Raw genomic sequence first — 18715 nt, forward strand, 5'->3', positions numbered from 1 at the left:
TAGTTAACTTATAGAGGGTAAACAACCTATGTGACAAAAATATAGCCTATGGTTAAGTGAGCTGCCAGCCAGAATACCTGTGGCCTTGTGTTTTTCAAAACGTAGAACAAAACGCAGTGCTGACAAAGCCAATCAGATATGTGTGGGACAGAGAGGCCTATTGGAAATCTGTAAAGTCGATCATCCAATTGGATACCTGGAGGGCAAATTAGCAAATTGGATATTTCGAGATCACAGCAGCCAATGGGACATCTGGAGGGCAGAGAATCCACACAGGATATCTGAGGGCATTTCAGCCAATCACATTTCAGTGCACAAGTAGTGAATGCAGGGACCAGGAGATACTAAGTGAAAAAAGATGGCCGTCATCAAGCCTAGGAATTATTTTGCGGTTGCACAATTAGAAAGGGTGTTTTAAAGTTAGTGCAAGCAATGGAAGTCTTTGTTCTTGGTTTCTTATTCTTTAAACATCTGAAAAGAGTTAGATTGAAGCTTTGAATGTTAGCAAATTTGGCATTACTGTCAGTCTCCGTAGTCACTCACTATCATCCATGACGCAATATCTTCAGTCTCGATGAAGCCCAGGAATGAATTCTTGAGGCGAGCAATCGGCCCGTCTGCATCCACGAGCCGGCACATGGGAAATTTATCGCAGTAGCCTTGCCTGTCGCCACAAGGCGAACCAGGTGGTAGGAATATCTGAGCGCCACTGAAATAACGTAGTAGAGTTGAAGAGGATGTGCTGGTGCATGTTTGGTCATTTCCTATCAACAGAGAACAGATCATGAGTTAGTTGAATGTCTGAGTTATTAGTATGTGTCATGTACACAACCACATTTTCTTAAAAAATATCTTCTTTACGATATGATATTAAAGTCAACTGTCCTCCATTTGTACATAACTACATTTTCTAAAAAATATCTTCTTTACGATATTATATTGAAGTCAACTGTCCTCCATTTGTTTCAGATGTATTTGGGTTGATTGATCCCAACAGCTGTATTGCCAATCGCGTCCATTCATCGGAGCTGACGAAAGAAGCCAGGGTAATAGCAAGGAAATTGTCCGTAGACTGTATATTTGTGAATGGGGAATCATAGTGACTTGATAGCCGTGGAGTGTGAAGAGTGTAAGAAAGGTGCGGCCATGGTGTAGGCTAAAGGGTTAGTAAGTTTAGGGTCTGGGTGTGAATGCAAAAGCTGTGTTCAGGCAATAGAAGAAGAAAGACTAAGGGCTAAATGTAGGTAATTGCAAATTACCGATTCTAAAATACCGAATTTTACCAATTCGGTATTTTCCATTGATTCCTATGGGCCTGGAGGCCCATAGGACTGAATGTCAATTACCGAGTCGGTAATTACTGATTCGGTAAAATTCCGAAAAAGTCAAGGGTGGCAGGGTGTCACTTTGACCCCCTGTTGCACCCCTGATTAGTGCTTGTGTGCCATGTGGCATACATACATGCCCTAAGGGCATGAATGTGTGCCACATGGCACAGGTGTAAATGCACATTTATGCATTTACATAGGAATTCCTTATTTACCACCAACTAATAGTTACCGAATCTGTATTTTTTAATGCCCTACATCTCAGTATCCAAATACCGGTCGGTAACGGTCGAAAATTGGTATTTTCGGCCGTTAGCGACCGGTATTTGGATACCTACACCTGGCCCTAAAAGTGCTAAGATCCACTTTCTAAGCATGATAAGTATTAATAAAATCCCTATAGAATGCTTCTGTGTTTATGGAGGTAGCTGGTGAGGACTGTTAAAGTTCTGTGGACTTGTTGGTGTTTTGGCACTATGTGGTGAGGTTGGGTGAAGACATTGGTTTGAAGATGGTGAATCTGTCTATTCTAAATGGTGTCTAGAACACTTGACATCTGCAATCAGATAGCACTGCTACTGCACGTATCCAAATGCTTGTCTTCGTGTTCTGGTCAGTCGTTGATTTGCTTTATCCAGAGTGCTGGGAATAATAGGCTCATTGTTCTGCCTAATATGTTTATAGTATGCTGAAGAAGTCTTGATAAATGTGCAAATGAGTGGGCTGTAGAATCCCAGATAAACATCTGTAGTACCAAAGAGAAGGGCCTAACTCTTAAATTCCACAGATGCGTTGAAGTCCGACCCTGAACCAGTGATTAATTTGTAAAACAATAAAAAGTGCCAAGGATGTGCATGTCTGGAAATAATTTTGAACACTTCTCTTGTGGGGCATCATGGGAGTATTCATAGGAGAAAATGGATTAGAGATTGATAAGAGATGCCCAAAGGGACTCATTCCATTTTGCAAATGATTTATTGCCAAAACCCAAAAGTGGGTAGTATTTCAATGTTTGCAACTGTATTTCGGTCACAAAACATTGATACATCACATACCGATCCACAATTTGAAAGGGATGACTACAACATTCCCCATAAAAACTGAAATCAAAACCCATTCTCAAAATCATTTTTGGAGTCAGTAGAAGTTTATTGCAAACAGCGTATCAGAGTGCTGCAACTGTTATAAAGCTTATTAGAACACTGGATTGTTGAGCTATCCATTGAAGACAATGGAGTGCTCCGGGCTTATAATGGCCGGTAGAGCCTCAGGGGCTACAACATTCCAATGTTTGTTCACAGCTGTTTCTGTGAACAAAGGCCTCATGGAGCCCAAGGGGGTTTCAACCCCCTCGGGCTACGTGAGGCCTTTGCATTACAAATGAGAACATTCCGCCCTCTAGGGATAGAATGTTCTAATAGCCTTAGAGCCCTCTCAGCGGCCATGAAAGGCCTGCTCCCTTGTTAAAGGCTCTCGTCTTCAGCTCGGTCCTTTAACGCTGGAGCCGGTCTTTCATGACAGTAGAGCCCGCTACATCGGCCTCTAAGTTTATAATATATCTGACCCTAAATCCTCAGCTTCTCCCTTTACTATAACAGAAAGAACAAACAATTCAGACAAAGATTCCCTATGTCTGGCACTAACCAAGAAAAAAGAAGACCTCAAGACATGTCTCTCACCTGGCAGCTTACAGCAAAGCTGGCACTTCTCATACATGGAGCTGCTTTCACAGTCACACTTCTCCAAGCCATATTTGCTGCACAGGGAATAAAGACACATCTATGGAAAAGAGAGAGCATTCATCACATTAGTTGTATGTGTGCTCAGCAAAATGTCAAGCTACATTAAAGCACATAACACCCGCTTGTCTACAACCTCACAACCTGAGAAGAGGTGACACATATATTTATTGACTCTGGTAGGGCCAGGGTGCATGCTCCAACAAAAGGCACAAATCAACATCAGTATAGAATGTATAACACTCAAGGCAGCTGAAAAAACAAGAACATAACAGCAACAAGCCTCAATCCATATATAACCTGAAAGACTTCACAAGACCACAAACGAAAGTAAGGTCCTGTTCAAGCCTTCGAGCACTCAGCTGGCCCATACCCTTCCCTGCATCCCAAATTCAATCCTCTGACATACAGCTATTCCCCATTCTGAAAATCAGCACAGTCAGAAAGAAAATCAAATCAAAGTCACCAACACCCTCACTGAAAAGCCATGCCTCCCCTATCATTTTACTCTGTCGTGATTACAGGACTACATTGGCAACAGCCACTGACACAGAGGAGTTAAGCCGGTAAACCCCACAGACATGTAGGGCATACTATATGCAAGAAAAATAAAAGCGACCATCGTTCAGAGGTGGTGCTCTATGTAATCATCAGAGAGTTTTGAGATAATCGTTAAGTCTCCAATTGTCCTATGTCACACATGAATAGCTAATGTGGGTTTGAATTTATTTGCATTCTGATACTTGCAGTCCTTCATTTATAGTGATACAACAAAACTAGAAACACCTTAATACATCTGAGAAAACAAATACTGGTTAAGCCTTTGTTCACAATGTGATGGAACAAAAGAAAACTGGTGAAACTGTGACCCTGCACACCCGTTTTACTAATGTCCAGCTCACTGACCCTCTCGCATCAACTCTATGACATGCATTTGATATCGGGAAAAGAACTGACACCCAGGGGGAGAACATTGAAAATTCAAGGTTTCCTAGAGCTCTAAGATGTCAGATGTACTTACCCCATTCATGCATATCTTTGTTCCCAGGTGGCATTCAGTGTAATTTGCTTTCGGAGGCGGCTTTGAGCATTTCGCGTTTGTTCCAGTGCAGTAACTCTCATAGGTGCACTCTGCCTCCTTTTGGCATAGTTCTCCACGAGCAATGTAAGAACACTCATGGTTGCAGCACAAACCTTGGCTGGGACTACAGAAAGGAAAAAATATTTTGATTATTTCGGCTGAATAGTAAGTATCAAATTTACGAAGGCGAAGGAAGGATCGGGGTAATCCGTTTGACACTATTCATGGTTTTTACCAAAAGAAAGATTTTAATGCCCAGAGATGGGCTGGCCTACATGTACATGGGAAGACAAAGGAATGTACAATAATCTATCACATCAGATACTGTGGATGAGGAAAGTCAGTCACAAGTCAGGCCAATGCACCTGGCAGTCCATTAGAAATGGGGCCATGCCAGTCACATCTCAGCCAGTGGACACTCAGTCCGCAGTAGAGTGAGGACCCTGACATGGAGATGTCAGGCCAGTGACTGTGTTAGCTGGTAGAGCTGTGGTGAATACATACCTTTACATCGCATGCCTTTACAACGTGGTCATTACAACAGCAGCATTGTTATAACATGTACTATTACATCGCAAGTCGTTTCAATGACTTGCTGTAGGAGGCGCAAGGAACTTAGGAATAGTATCATTTACTATTCCAACTCCAGTTTGTGCAACAACAGGGAAGGCATTGTATTGTAAATCAACACCAGTGCGCCCCCTACAGCAAGTCGTTGAAACGACTTGCGATGTAATGGTTCTCAGTGAAACAATGCGGTCGTTGTAACAACTGTGTTGTAAAGGCAGGCAATGTAAGGCATGCAATGTTATGGTTGTTTCCCGCTATGGAACACTCCATTTCAGGGCTCAGGTCTTTGTCCCTGAAGCCTAGTAGTTCGGAGTTTACAACAAGGGACGACAATGGCAAAGACCAGGATTTTTGAGTCCACGAGTGCTTAGAAAATTAAATAATATTACAGAGTAATAAAGGGTTTATAAATAAAGAGGCAATATGTAAAAATGAAAATGATAAAAACGTTCTGTAAATGTGAAGGAATTTGACACTGGAGGTTAAACATTTGGTTTCTTCAAGTTTGTATTCTCAGATTGATTCCTTGGTGCAATGCAAGTGCATCAAACAGAATATAGTATGGGCGATGGGAGGCCTCAATTGAATTTGGAAAAGCTCCAAGCTTCCAACAAAAATTAAAAACATTTTTATATTTGTTTGTAAATTAAATCCAATATATCAGTATTTTAGTATTTGTTTTAGGAATGATTGTGTCTGTAATCAAAATTGCTTAGGCCGGGGTACCCGGCTTCTAGAATAACTCAGGAAGGTCCACATATTCCAATATTGGTTTAAATGGTGGTCAACAGAAGTCAAAACTTTAAGAATCACTGTTCATCGGAGATAGTACAAAAAAAGTAAGCAGCCTGAAGACTGGTGGACTGTTCGGTTAGTTCCCTACAGTAACTATAACTCACGCCCCGGCCATTCACATTATTATCAGAACAGATTTGTCACCAGCAGGAGTATTAGAAATATTGTGATCACTCAGTGAATAAGAATAATGAATGAACATACTGTTCATATGTGTTGTTATAGGTCTAACTTCTAAATCCTAGAAACACATCTGTGAACTTATGCTAAATATAAGTACTTTTTTTGTTTAATGTCATAAGTGATTCATGCCTTACCTGCAGCTCTTTCCTGGCCGTAATTTACACTCAGATCCAGAGACATCATTCGCACCGAAGCAGCAGGGATCAGAGGTATTGCTTCCCACATCACATTCTTCCCCTTCTTCCACAATCCTGTTTCCACAAATTGGTTGGTCGCTTTCTAAAATAAGGAGACATTCTTAGTACACCAGAATGATCTTATAAAAAGAGAGTGAATAGATCTTGGGCAGCCACACTGTAGATCAACGGGGCATACGTATGTCTACATAACACCTGTGACTTATTGGTTTTGTGTTTTTGTAAAGTTAGGGATGTAGGAAAAGGTGATTATGGTGGTCTGGCAATTACTGAAGCAGTTAAAGAGTGGCACAGTTCGATCATAATATCATGTACAAAAATATTGTCCTATAGAAAGTCCTAGGCAGAGTATCGATTATCACAATATCATGAAGGTAGATATTGATGGGTAGGTATTGATGCACTATCGCTAACTTGAAATGTTTTTACCTTAAAAAGGTGCACACACATATATATATATATATATATATATATATATATATATATATATATATATATATCGAAGCTACTACCTTCTTGTCTTGCAAAAGAAGAGACAGCACTCTCGGGAGGAGGATCATGGTTTTATTTCGGACCCTCTGAGCACCAGACGCGTTTCGGCTACTGCCTTTGTCAGTGATAAGAAGGTAGTAGCTTCGATAATAGCGGGGCACGCCCCCCGCAAACAAGCACCCGTGCTTGAGTGCATGGTCCGGCATGAAAAGGAAGCAGCGATATATATATATATATATATATATATATATATATATATATATATATATATATATATATATATATATATATATATATATATATATATATATATAAATATATATATATATATATATATTTATTTATTTCAAAGAGTCCAACATCAAACTTGATGCGTTCCCACTTCCTATATCTATATCTATATCTAATATATATATATATATATATTGAATTTAATATAATTGGACTTAACTGTCTCATATCAATATTATTTTTTTCAGTAGTATATATCTGCAGAGTTAAGAACCGTTAATTTAAACTCATCCCTATTGTCGCTATTCTGACTACAATATTTTTATAATACAATTTTGTGATAGACTACTGACTGGTATATCCTCCTCTTACCACGGCACAAAAAAATGTTGGAGAAAAATAGCACTAATTCCTTATGTTAATGAAAATGACATGATGTACATCTAAAGAATACTCCTACCAGAGGCCATTCACTCTACAGAATGGGGCTTCTTACAGGACTGAAGGGCTTGGGTAGAATTCGTTCTAGCTGTCATACCACGACATGTTCATGCTCTCACCCTCCTGACCTTTCTACTAAGTGAAAATAATAAATCAAGTGCATACTAGCTGCATAATATGTGTCTGCTAGTTAAGTATACATCAGAATGTATAGACAATATTCTTAACTCCACAACCACCTATGTGGACAATACACCTATCATGGATATAGCGTTGTATTATTGCACGTTACAACTTCATATGATAGAAGAAAACCTTTCCAATGGGGTATTTGCATACCTAATTCTATCACTAATATGTTTTTGGGAAATTATAAGATTCAGAGTTACCTATTAATATCTGAGATGCCACTTATCAAATGCAGAATTACTGAGAAAATATTCTGCCAGATTTGAGCTGGCAAATGTGTCCCAGGAAACTTTGCGTTGAGTTCTGAGTAAATGTTATTGTTTGATAAATTAAAACATTACAATCGATTGGAACATAATAAATACACGCTATAATAAAAAGACCATAGGCTGAAGTACAATACAGTGTTAATATGAACATATGTTCAGTGTTAAATTAGTAAAGGTCGAGTTAACTCAGTATGCAAAATAATATGAAATTTACTTTTAATTCCCTATTTGGATATAAACTGTTATTTCTGCATAATCAAGAATTTTGAGTGATTAGGTATGGGAGACTCAGTGTATTACAGAAAAATAACAAAGCTTCGCATGTGGGATTATTTGGAGGTCAAAATGTGTTACTGACGTAGAGCAAAATCACAGTTAATGAATTCCACCCACCAACAAAGCACTGGTCTTTCTTTGAATGGAGGATTTTTCCGATGAAGTTCACTGTGCAAGGCGAGAACCAATTGCTTCTGTATTGCGTTTCGTCCACAGCGTAAGGAAACATGAGGTAATTTCCTTCCTTGTCGCCTGTCTCAAATGGTTCACACTCCTTGCTTCTATCATGCTAAAATCAGCAAAACAAAAATATTAGCTACAAGCCCAATTATATTATTTCAAAGACCCTCATTTTTGTACATTAAAAGATTCAACTGCATCATTGCAGATTAGAGATTTTGTGACTGATTTAGAAATTGGCAGAGGGGGACTCCGTGTAAGGGGCGAACGACCTTTACAGCGCAGTCATTACACCACAATACATTTACATCGCGGTCATTACAACGCAAGTCGTTACGACTTGATCTGGATGGCGCTCTACACTAAGGAATAGTATGATTTACTATTCCAACATCTTTCCTACTGTTACACACACTGGAGTTGGAATAGTAAATCCTACTATTTCTAAGTCCAGCGCCTCTAGGGCAAGTGGTTGTAACGAATTGCATTGTAATAACCGCAATGTAACCTACTGCAATCTAAATGATCGCGTTGTAACGTGACATATTTGTGTAAGGTGGCGATATCCGGGCTGCCTTATTATAATTCCATCCTAATGCACTTGTAATCAGGCAGATCAGGCATGACGAGCTGAGCTCGTCATGAGCACAGAAGGGGTTAAAGGGGTGTACAGCGTACTGTCTGATGTCTTGTGGCGTTCTCTCTCATGCTTTCTGTTGGGTACTAGATCTGAATATCTGGATGTTCTGCCGACCAAATCCAGTGCCTGCCGGGCTAATGTGGGAGAAGAGCACAGGGCTTGTGTGGGAAGAAAAGAGATCCATTTATTTGATAAAACAATGACATGTATGGGAACACCCTGGAAGGGGCATGAAGAAAAAATAGAGTGAAGTCAGATGAAAAAAAATGGTGATTCCTGTGGAGTATTATCAGTGCTTTAAATGGGAAAAAATAAGTGCAGGTACTCATTAAAATGAGCTGGAGGTATGCCAAGTGGGCGGGGCTATGGGAAGGCCTAAGGCCAAGATATGATGGTGCATAGTGACTTCTATACCAGTTGCAGCACATATCAAACCACAACATAAATGCATTTATGTTAACAAAACAGGTTACATCATTACACAAAATGGAAGCCAAACAGGACAATATGTTAAAAATGTCATTGTTTTGTAATATTTGCAACTTCTTAATGTCATACCGTTCTTTGTTGTTGTTTGGCACAATGCTGTATATCCTCAAGCGTGCACACACACAAAGAAACAAGCAGACATGTACACAAAAGCGGCTGAGATAAGGATTACAGAAGCGCCTTGGCTTTCAGAGACAGCTTCTTCTCGGACGGCCTAGTGCTCACCAGCACTATCAGCCAATGATCTTACCTTTCATGAGTACTGGTACTCTCCAAGGCAGTAGCGAAGTGCTGGTATTAACAGTGAGAAAAATAAGAAGTGCCAGTACTCAGTACCTGTGAGTACTGGCCCATTTAAAGCACTGCCTCAGCCCTTTTCCCTACAGCCAGGCTCTTCCCGTCTCTTTCTGGTTCAGTGTCTTTACATCCACATCTACTCTCCATTCACGATTCACCTCTCATTTCTACCCAGCCTCTAACCTTTTCTCCCTGGCTCTGCCCCTTTTACTAACCACATCTTGCTTACTTTCTCCACAAGTCTCTTACATTTTGCCACTGTTTTCCCTCCACTTGCCTCCTCTTCTCCCCTCCGTGGTGTACCCATACCCTAAATTTGCCAACTGGCCAATAATTTGTTGTCCTATATTTCATTATTTGTGTTGATAGAAAACGCTTACTTTTGAAGGTCTGTATTTTTAAATAAATGCTTGCAAAAAAAATTTGCTAAATCAGGATTGATATGTTTTCCAGTAAATAAAAGCATAAGTAATTTATTCACTTCAAAAGTACAAAACTATTTCCAGGCTGTGAAAGTGGGTGCGGACGCACTGGGCAATGACCTGGAGTGGTGGCACTGACCTCAGGTAGGGGTACTGTGTTTAGCATAACTTACAATTTGTAAGCAGCTGCTGATGCAGAGATCCTTGTGCATCCAGATTTCAGCCAGCAATAAAAATTTCAAGATAACTCTGGTGATTAATGTTCCTGCTAGTGCGAAAGATCGGAGTTTTGACCAGTGGCAGTTTTGCCTCACCATAAAGTAGCACAGAGGGTTGATATGCCTGCTGCAAAGAACAGATCTATATTTAAATTTGATGGCTGAGTAGATTACTAAAGCCAGCCTTGACCAGCGCTTTAAAACAAATTAAAGGTATGAAAGAGAGGGGCTATGGAGAGATGAGGGGCACGTTTGCCGGGTGGTAGTGAGGGAATCTGAGGAGGAGGTCACGGGGGAGCGGGCGCTAAAAAAGATTGTCGCACCAGGCACCACCAATGCTAAAGCCAGCCCTGAGAGGAAATGTTTATGTCAATTAAAAATGATGAGTTTAGGAAAAGCTTTTATTTTTTATTTGTAATGGCGAGTACGTTGGTTTCTTCATTATATGAATTCAACATGGTGCGGGTCATCCTGCGAACAGTGTCACAGTATATCTCAAAGCCCACTCAGGCATCCTCAAATATAAGAACATCCTGAAATGCTTACTGTTGTTAGTGATGCAGGACCGAGTAGAGAGAACAGTATCTTTTGAGGAGAAGTGTGGCTCACTGGTTAGAGCGGCAGACCCTGATGCAGAGGTCTGACCCGGGACCAGGGTTCAATTTCTGACGCAGCAGGGTCTTGGGCTCAATGTCCACGGACTCGATAATTCTCGCCTCGGTGCCCACTCTCATCATGGGTCCCACTCTGCAACTCTGCTTATTATCCACACCGGCCCTAATCTCTAAGGATGCTTGGCTTCACCTTGGGGTGCCCAGGAGTGGTCGCCTCACAGGAACAGGCCAGGATGGGTTCCTCAGTGGTACAGTGCGGGGACACACTGGCTAGTGTAACCAGGTGCTTTATAAGCTCAGTTACGTACTTACTACTTACTTCTGTTCACTTGATGGCAGTTTTTGTAAAGACTGTGATGAGGAAGTCAGAAAGTTATGTAGTGGGATATTCCTTCTGCAAGGACTTTGGAAAATATTTCAAGACATTTGTGTATTTTTTTGCAATTGTTACATATATTAGTATGGCCTGATAAAACAAAGTTATAAATGGCAATCTGCCAAAGGCACTTACGGGAGCCCCCAAGCTGTGGGCAAGTTCATGCGCCCACGTTATCGCGATTACCCTGGGAATCAGCGCTTGACCAAAAGTCTGCGCGGTGACCAGTCCGGTGTTCAGTGAGGCTTCATTCTTCATTGCATTCCTAAAGTTGGTATTTTTCGAACAAATTCCACCATAGTCACCTAAAGAAGTAAATGACATGGCATTCAGGTCAACATATCGCTAAATGTAGACATTTACTATTCATATACCTGACGAAAAGGAGCAACAGCAGTGTTATTTTACAATCTTTTTAATAACACTTTGAAGTGTACAACCTTGACACAACTTTTATAAATTATAGATCTTTCAAAATGTACTTAGGTAGACTACAGAGCTGCAATCCAGTGTAAAGATATAAACAAGTTTGGCTTCAGATCAGGCAGAGACGCGCAGTCAGCCATCACTGTAAGCTTTAGTTATCCCAAAAGAGTATCCTTTTGGGATGACTAAAGCTTACAGCAGGCACCAATGGAGTCGCTGCTCTATTCCTTCTGGATCTATCAGCTGCGTTCCACACTGTCTATCATGACACGCTACTACAACTATTCCATCATCACTAAATACATGAAAATGTTCCAAAATGGATTGCTTCAAGCAAAGTGTGATTTAACTATGACCTTTCACGTCGGCTCCTTGCACTCAACACTGTAGCCCATCACATCCCCTCTATTATTCACCATCTATCTAACCACCTCACAACCCTGATTAAATCATTCAACCTCATCTGTTACAACTATGCAGATGACATACAAATCACTCTATAGACCTAAAGAACTCAAACATTGATGACTGCCTTTGAGTCAGACACATATGGATGATGAGTAACTACGTAAAAGCGCTACAACATATAGACAGAGATCACGAGCTGCGGACAATGGCAAAAATACCAGCCTACAGCCATATTGTCCTAGGAACTAGAGGTCCCTCCAATAACATTAAGGGAAGTCCGAAACCTAGGGTAACCACTGATTCAGGCCTATCCTTGATATCACGTGCCAACATCACAAAAAGTGCCTTCTATACAATGAAAACACTGTGTCGCATATTCACGTAACTTGGACACCAACAAAACGGCAAGCTATCCTAACACCTGTAATCTCAAATCTTTGCCTTGACAAACCAGGAATCATCATATGCAAAATACGACTAATCGAAAAGACTCCTAACTCCTATACTACAGATGCTCCACTGGCTAGCTACATTGAGAAAGGGAATGTTCAAGGTGCTCTGAACTATCCACAGAGACTGCGAAGGAAAAAGACTACTATACAGATGAGTTAAATTAAAGCAATACTAACAAAACAGGACACTGCACTCCAGGCTTTTGCCACAGCTCATCATGAGAAATTTATAGGATACACAGCCTAGTACAAGGAACAAAGTTCTGAAGCTTACTACCAGCTAAGATTAGAAGCATGTAGGAGCATATGTACTTCAGAAGACAGTTGAAATAAGGCTATTTACAGGATAACAACTTCTTCCCACAATCACAGGAGGGAATTTGGATAGATAATCACAACTTTGAGTACAATCTACAGTTTACAACCCACAGAGAGGGAACAGGCCAATCAGCACACTACAATCTATATCCTTGTAAGCTGAAAAACACTAATGTATACGTAGCCTGGATATTATACAGTCAAGTCAATTCATGTAGAACCCTTCTGACCCACACTAATACTAATTCTTTAAGACTCAGCCATCAGCAAGCCAACTGCAGCTTAGTCTTCTTACATTCAGATAAGACATATCTGCTATGAGCTATAACCACAGGCGCTGGAATTATGAGATTGTGCTGTGATTTTCGCATAGTTATAGATTAGCCGCATTTGCCACATAATCCATCATCTGCCATATATTCTGCAGATTTTAACCCTCAAAAAATGTTTTGTTTCTAGCTGAAACGGATCAAAAGTTACTAAAAATGCAGAGACGTGTTGCTGCACAGTGGAAGGCCCTTTGCAAAGCTGGATTGGTCACCTTTCTGTTGCTCATTGCTATATTTGGGTATTAACTGGTACTGATTTGGTGAAGCCAATGCCAAGACAGTGTTACAAAGTTTAAAATTGATGAAATAATGAAGTGATACTATTACAAAATGGGCTACATTATGCCACATAATTTGCCTTTTCTGGCCACATAATTTACTCAACTCTGCCGCATAATTTGGCCCTCTCTTGCCACATAATTCCAGTGGCCCTGGCTATAACCATTACCCAGTAATATGCAGGCAATAAACCAGCTATCGCCAACTGAACAGGCATGAAATAACTGAAGAGGGCTGTCACATGCTGCTGACCAATCAGAGTACTCAGAAGTCCCCTACTACAGGATCCGACTAGCAACATACTATGAGCTCTGCTTCACATCTCAGAACGACATTCAGGTATGGGATGACAGTATCAAAGCCTATCCCAGCAGAGCTCACCACCACTTCTCTCATCACCACCCCAAAAAAAACTTTAAAGAAAAGTAAGCGCTATATAAATGCTGCAATGGAATACAATTTTTGCACAAGACACTTTGGTTATATGTATATCGAATTTTAATCTTTTGTATTAATTATTGTGATGAATTTGTGTTTTTTGTGCTTTTATGGGCACTTTTGTATCCGAATAAAGTTGAACTGAACTGAACTGGAATCAGGGCCGGCCCTAGGCATGTGCAAAGTGTGCAATTGCACAGGGCCGCCAAACCCCAGGGGCCGCCACGACGAGGATCGGATCAGGATCACTGGCACTGGCGGCCCCCTGGCACACACATTTCAAGAGAATTTGAAAACCGGGAATCTAAAATGGGCAAAATTGAAAATATACCTAGAAGGCCACTTGGGAAGAAAAGCTGTAGCCTGGTTGGTTGCGCTAGAATGAGACAATGGTTAACATGTGCACAAAAACGGTTCAAACGAAATCGCTGCAAAAACCAGCAGGTGGAAACAGTTCCCAACAAAGACGGACGCCTTGGAATCCTACGCAGTGCTTCGTGCGATATATACTGAAAGATGTCCCGCCTCCCAAAAATATCTTAATTTATTTCCGTTTCTTAAATAGTTACGCAGGAGCCCCCGAGCTATAAACGGACGCTCTGTGAACACCCATCATGCGTTTGCCTAAGAGAAATGTAACCAAAAGCCATATTTTCTCTGTGGGCCTCTGCGCAGACCAAGGCGCCTAGAAACCTGCCACAGAGCCGATCACTGCGCTATAAAGGTCTATTCACAGGTTAGTTCAAAAGCCTTGCGCAAGTTTACAAGGGCAGAGAGGCCGGGCAGGTTTCGGAGGGGAGCTGGGAGGAAAGCCACCAAGAGGAGGGCGGACGGGCTGTATGCCTCGGCAAAGCCGGCAGGGCTGGGCCGAGTCAGTGACGTGTTCGACCTGACACCGGACAGGCACGGCCAGCAAGGAGAGTGATTGGCAGGATTTGGCGGCCTCCACTCCGGCTCGGACCCCCGTCCGCAAATTTCTGCAAGGGATGGGTCACACACCACTCAGCCAGGTTGAATTCCTGAAGCCGGCGGCCCGACCCAGTTATTATGCATACCCACCAAGCAATGGGACTGCAGCGAAGCGTTGTTGTTTTAATTTCAGTTTCACTTACTTGCCCAGCCTGGCAGCCAGCCAGCAGTTTGGGCCCCAGGGCCGTCAATCTTAGTCCTACTACCAATGACGTGTCGTGACTGCCCTGGGACAGTCAGCCCCCGCGCACTGTACGCAGTGCGCAACTCTGACGCGTCACGTGGTCACGCTCCAGTATGTGTTTAAAGTACTGTTACGTTGCCACTTTTCCTAATCTGCATATATCTCCCGTGTCCCCGCCGCGCGACCTTCATTTGCATGCGAGTGACGTAGGTACCCTTCCCTCTTATTATTGTCCTCTGCATGTTCCCATCCCTGCCGCGCGACCCTATTAGCATAGATTACGTCCGATGGCTGGTTGCTTATCGGAACAGTTTGTCGAGTTGTTGTGACAGTTGAACTGTCAATGAGATTGAGCTGGTGACCGGAGCGCTGCCCGGTGTGTCGTATAACTGAGAATAAAGATACCACTTCAAGATTACCAAGTGTCATTCTTTACAAGTATTTACACATACGCTGCCATATTTATCACGTCTGAATTGGAACACATTTTTTGCTAGGTTGGTTCCAGGTAAGGCGAAACCCGTACAGAAAGAGGGGTGCCGGGTGGTTACTGAAAGACCCACCCCTCTGAGCATCAGGTTTGGAACGTGTAATGTTTGCACAGTTTTATATAATCCGAACTACCCGAAGGATTTGGGGGGCTTTACATGAGAACGTTAAATTACACAAATTCACTTCCGGGGCCCCCACCTACGCTCCATGCACAGGGCCACCATGAGCCTAGAGCCGGCCCTGCTGGAATACAATACAACATTAAAATCAGGGTCAACCTCCAAGAATTTCCTCAAAGCGTAAAATGCCAGCTACACATCGCCATGGAAGCCGTAATAGTGTTTTACGTAAACGAGGCTAATCCTGCCATGAAAAACGAATGTTGTGAACAATCTAAAGGAAACACTGCCATCTAGTGGTCATGAAGTGAAGTGCAGGTGATAGTCAGCGTATAAGTAGCACAATGTTATGTTATTTATTACACCTCAAATATACCCAGCTTTTGAAGGGTCATCTGCGCAAACAGCAGTTTGTGGGTTTGCGAAATTTGAGCTATGGAAAATCCGGCGCGGGGCAGCACAAGGCAATTAACTGCTGTATTATACCATACACATATCTAGACATGTTTACATTCCATACTTGCGCAGGTTTACATGGACCTTAATTAATTAATTAATTAATTGCAAATTTATATAGCGCTAGGATCGACTCCCGGAGGAGTATCTCCGCGCTTCGACCGTTGCGAAACCCTTCCTGGCTTCCCTGAGAGATGGTCCCTTAATGGGTATCTCCAGGGTGAGACCAGGCATCCCCGGCGGTCTGGTGGGGCCGTTAGTGCAGATGAGGCAAGCTTATGCCCAGAGTTGCCGAGTGTGATCGCTGATCAGAGTGGGCACCGAGGCGAGAGAATTATCGAGTCCACTGACCCTGGTCCAGAAACCTGCCGCGTCGGGAATCGAACCCTGGTCCCGGGCCGTCCTCTGCTCTCGGGTCTGCCGCCTCTAACCAGTGAGCCACACTACTGCACTTACACACACACACCGCTCCGGCAACTCACACGACGCCAAAACGCTGCCCACATAAACCACATTTCAAATGTACATTCTTCCAAACGAAGTCTCCCCGCTGAGCGGCCTGCTACACTTCCGCTCACACACTTAGTTTGTCGCCAACATAAACATATCCAGAAAACGAGGTAAGATACAATCGAGATTCAGTGACATGGATAGACAGTGGTTCGCCTTCAAATAATGCACGCATTGGCCTCGGTATATGGCCAGGCCAGGGTATATCCCGAGGCCTTTGGAAGGCGAATCTCAAAGTGAGCTCTCATATTACCTACAGAATTGTGAAAAGGCCACGAGGCGAGACAGAAATATGTGGCAGGCACAGCGCCCCCTTTCTGTTAGTGGTGGGTGACCCTCGACGAATGGGGAGACGTTCTACAAGGTGGCTGCAGAGACCGCACCACCAGGCAGAACCCCTAGACAAATGTCAGTGTTCAGAGCAGCAGGGGGTGGCTGGTGGCCCAGTGAGCAGAGACAGACGCTTCTATGTCACAGTGTGGCACTCCCGTGCCAATGTCACCCTAGTCCAACCAATGGTCAGGGTACTAAGCCAGGAATAGAGGGATGGCGGTCTCCTTACACTGGCACCCCAAGAGAACAGCCAGAAAATTAAAATACCCTCCACTTTGAACTAAAGCGCTGATGGCACCATGCAAGCATAGTAAGTGAGTCTGACCCTCCCTAAATGAGTTTCCTTCACTCTTTTATCCAAGCATCTATCCATTCACCCTTTAGCTCTTTTATCCACTTGCTGTTATACACCATTTCACCTTTCTACTCTGTCACCCATTCATTCTTTCATCCATCATTTAGTCATTCATTATCCCATTAATCCATGGACCGTTTCATCCACCCATCCGTTCACACATCCATCATCTAAGCATTCATATATCCAAACATCCATCCATTCATCCATAAATCCATCTGACCATCAGTTGATCCTTCTGCCCATCCATCTATTCACACTCTCACCTTTCCATTTACTCTGCTGTCCATTCATCCTTTCAGCCGTCCATCCACCTACCCATCCTTTCACCTTCCGTCCATCCATTCATCCTTCCATCTTATCACCTTTCGTCTTGGCTTCCGCTCGCTCTCATATTTTATCACCTGCGTCCTTATCCCCATTTAGTTAAATTGATATTCCTAGTCCACTTCCCTTACTCTAGCCTTTTTGATGGGCACGTCGGCACTACCTTGGTAGTGCTGCGCACGTCCGTTGGCCGACGCGGCCCCGCCCACTAGTTCAAACCGCTGGAGTGCAGCGGAATTCGCGCTGCAGTTAAGCGGCTGGTATTGCCCTGTAGTGTTAATTATTTATGATCTATTGATCTATTGTTCGCTGCACTGCAGACATAAGAGGTCCATGAGGAAACCCACCCCTCTGTAGCTGCTAAAGCAGGGGGTTCACAACACACCTGCCACACCCCTTGCATTTGTCACCATGCACATGGCAGCTACCTGCCTCATGAAAATGCATGAAACAGGCTTAGTGTGACCATTTGCCCACAACCATGTTAGCCCAGTTGTACGCTGACAGTAAAAAACACTTAGTATTGTTGCTCTCATTGCAACAACTCCTACAAATAACTGAAGCAATGGTGAACATTGTTGAGGTTTACTTTACTTAACTTCATATGTATGCACCTTGATGAAAAATATATGTAAAGGCACAGTTGAAAATAGTAAATCTATACTTAGCTATATGCACTTACACTCTCAATGGTTTGGTCACCAATATTTTAGCCAGGGCGTGTTGGCAGCACAATGTTTTTGTTGCTGACATTTTGACATGCAATCTATTACCCACTGATTGTTTTGATATCAGTAGCATTAAAATCAGAGTTGGACATGGAGTGGCTCCAACTTTTAACTTTCAGAGTACACACGAAAGCACTTCACTCATTGAGATTTCTGACAGTCTCATGCAAGAGGCGTACCCAGTTTTTGTACTGCCTTTAGAGAGGGCCTGTCTTGTTTAAGTGTCACTGCCTCCCCACAGTCGAGTACGCTGTCGATAGTAGGCTGATATATTTGTATGTAAGGTTACTTATAAAGCACAACTTTAACTGGACATAATTATCACCTTTTTATTAAAATAGATCAAATTGGGCTCATCCGTCTAAGGCCCTTATTATGACTTTGGTGGTCCTCCCTTGGAGTGCCAAAGCCACGCGCACACCGCCCGTCGGATTCAGATTTGTATACAGGTTGGACGGTTGTGCGGCAGCGGTGCCTGTTGAAAGGCTCATAGGAGAGCTGTTACAGGCACCACTAAGGGAACGCGGCAGACCGTTCCTGCACAGAGAGGAAGCGCACCATGTTG

The 18715-nt window shown here is 42.6% G+C and overlaps 1 protein-coding gene across 1 annotated transcript in view; it reads right to left on the bottom strand.

The window, feature by feature from the left end:
* LOC147673426 (disintegrin and metalloproteinase domain-containing protein 10-like) overlaps window positions 1–18715 on the bottom strand; it is a 63205-nt gene that overhangs the window by 5540 nt on the left and 38950 nt on the right. The window contains exons 9-14 of the mRNA XM_086947288.1: window positions 11163–11332; window positions 7909–8080; window positions 5831–5975; window positions 4089–4272; window positions 3008–3107; window positions 544–764 (exon numbers count right to left, since the gene is read on the bottom strand). Coding sequence (XP_086803414.1) covers window positions 544–764; window positions 3008–3107; window positions 4089–4272; window positions 5831–5975; window positions 7909–8080; window positions 11163–11332 — 992 coding nt within the window. The remainder of the gene's footprint in view (window positions 1–543; window positions 765–3007; window positions 3108–4088; window positions 4273–5830; window positions 5976–7908; window positions 8081–11162; window positions 11333–18715) is intronic.

This window comes from Lissotriton vulgaris, chromosome 12, assembly GCF_964263255.1.
Source record: "Lissotriton vulgaris chromosome 12, aLisVul1.2, whole genome shotgun sequence".
Lineage (NCBI taxonomy): Eukaryota > Metazoa > Chordata > Amphibia > Caudata > Salamandridae > Lissotriton > Lissotriton vulgaris.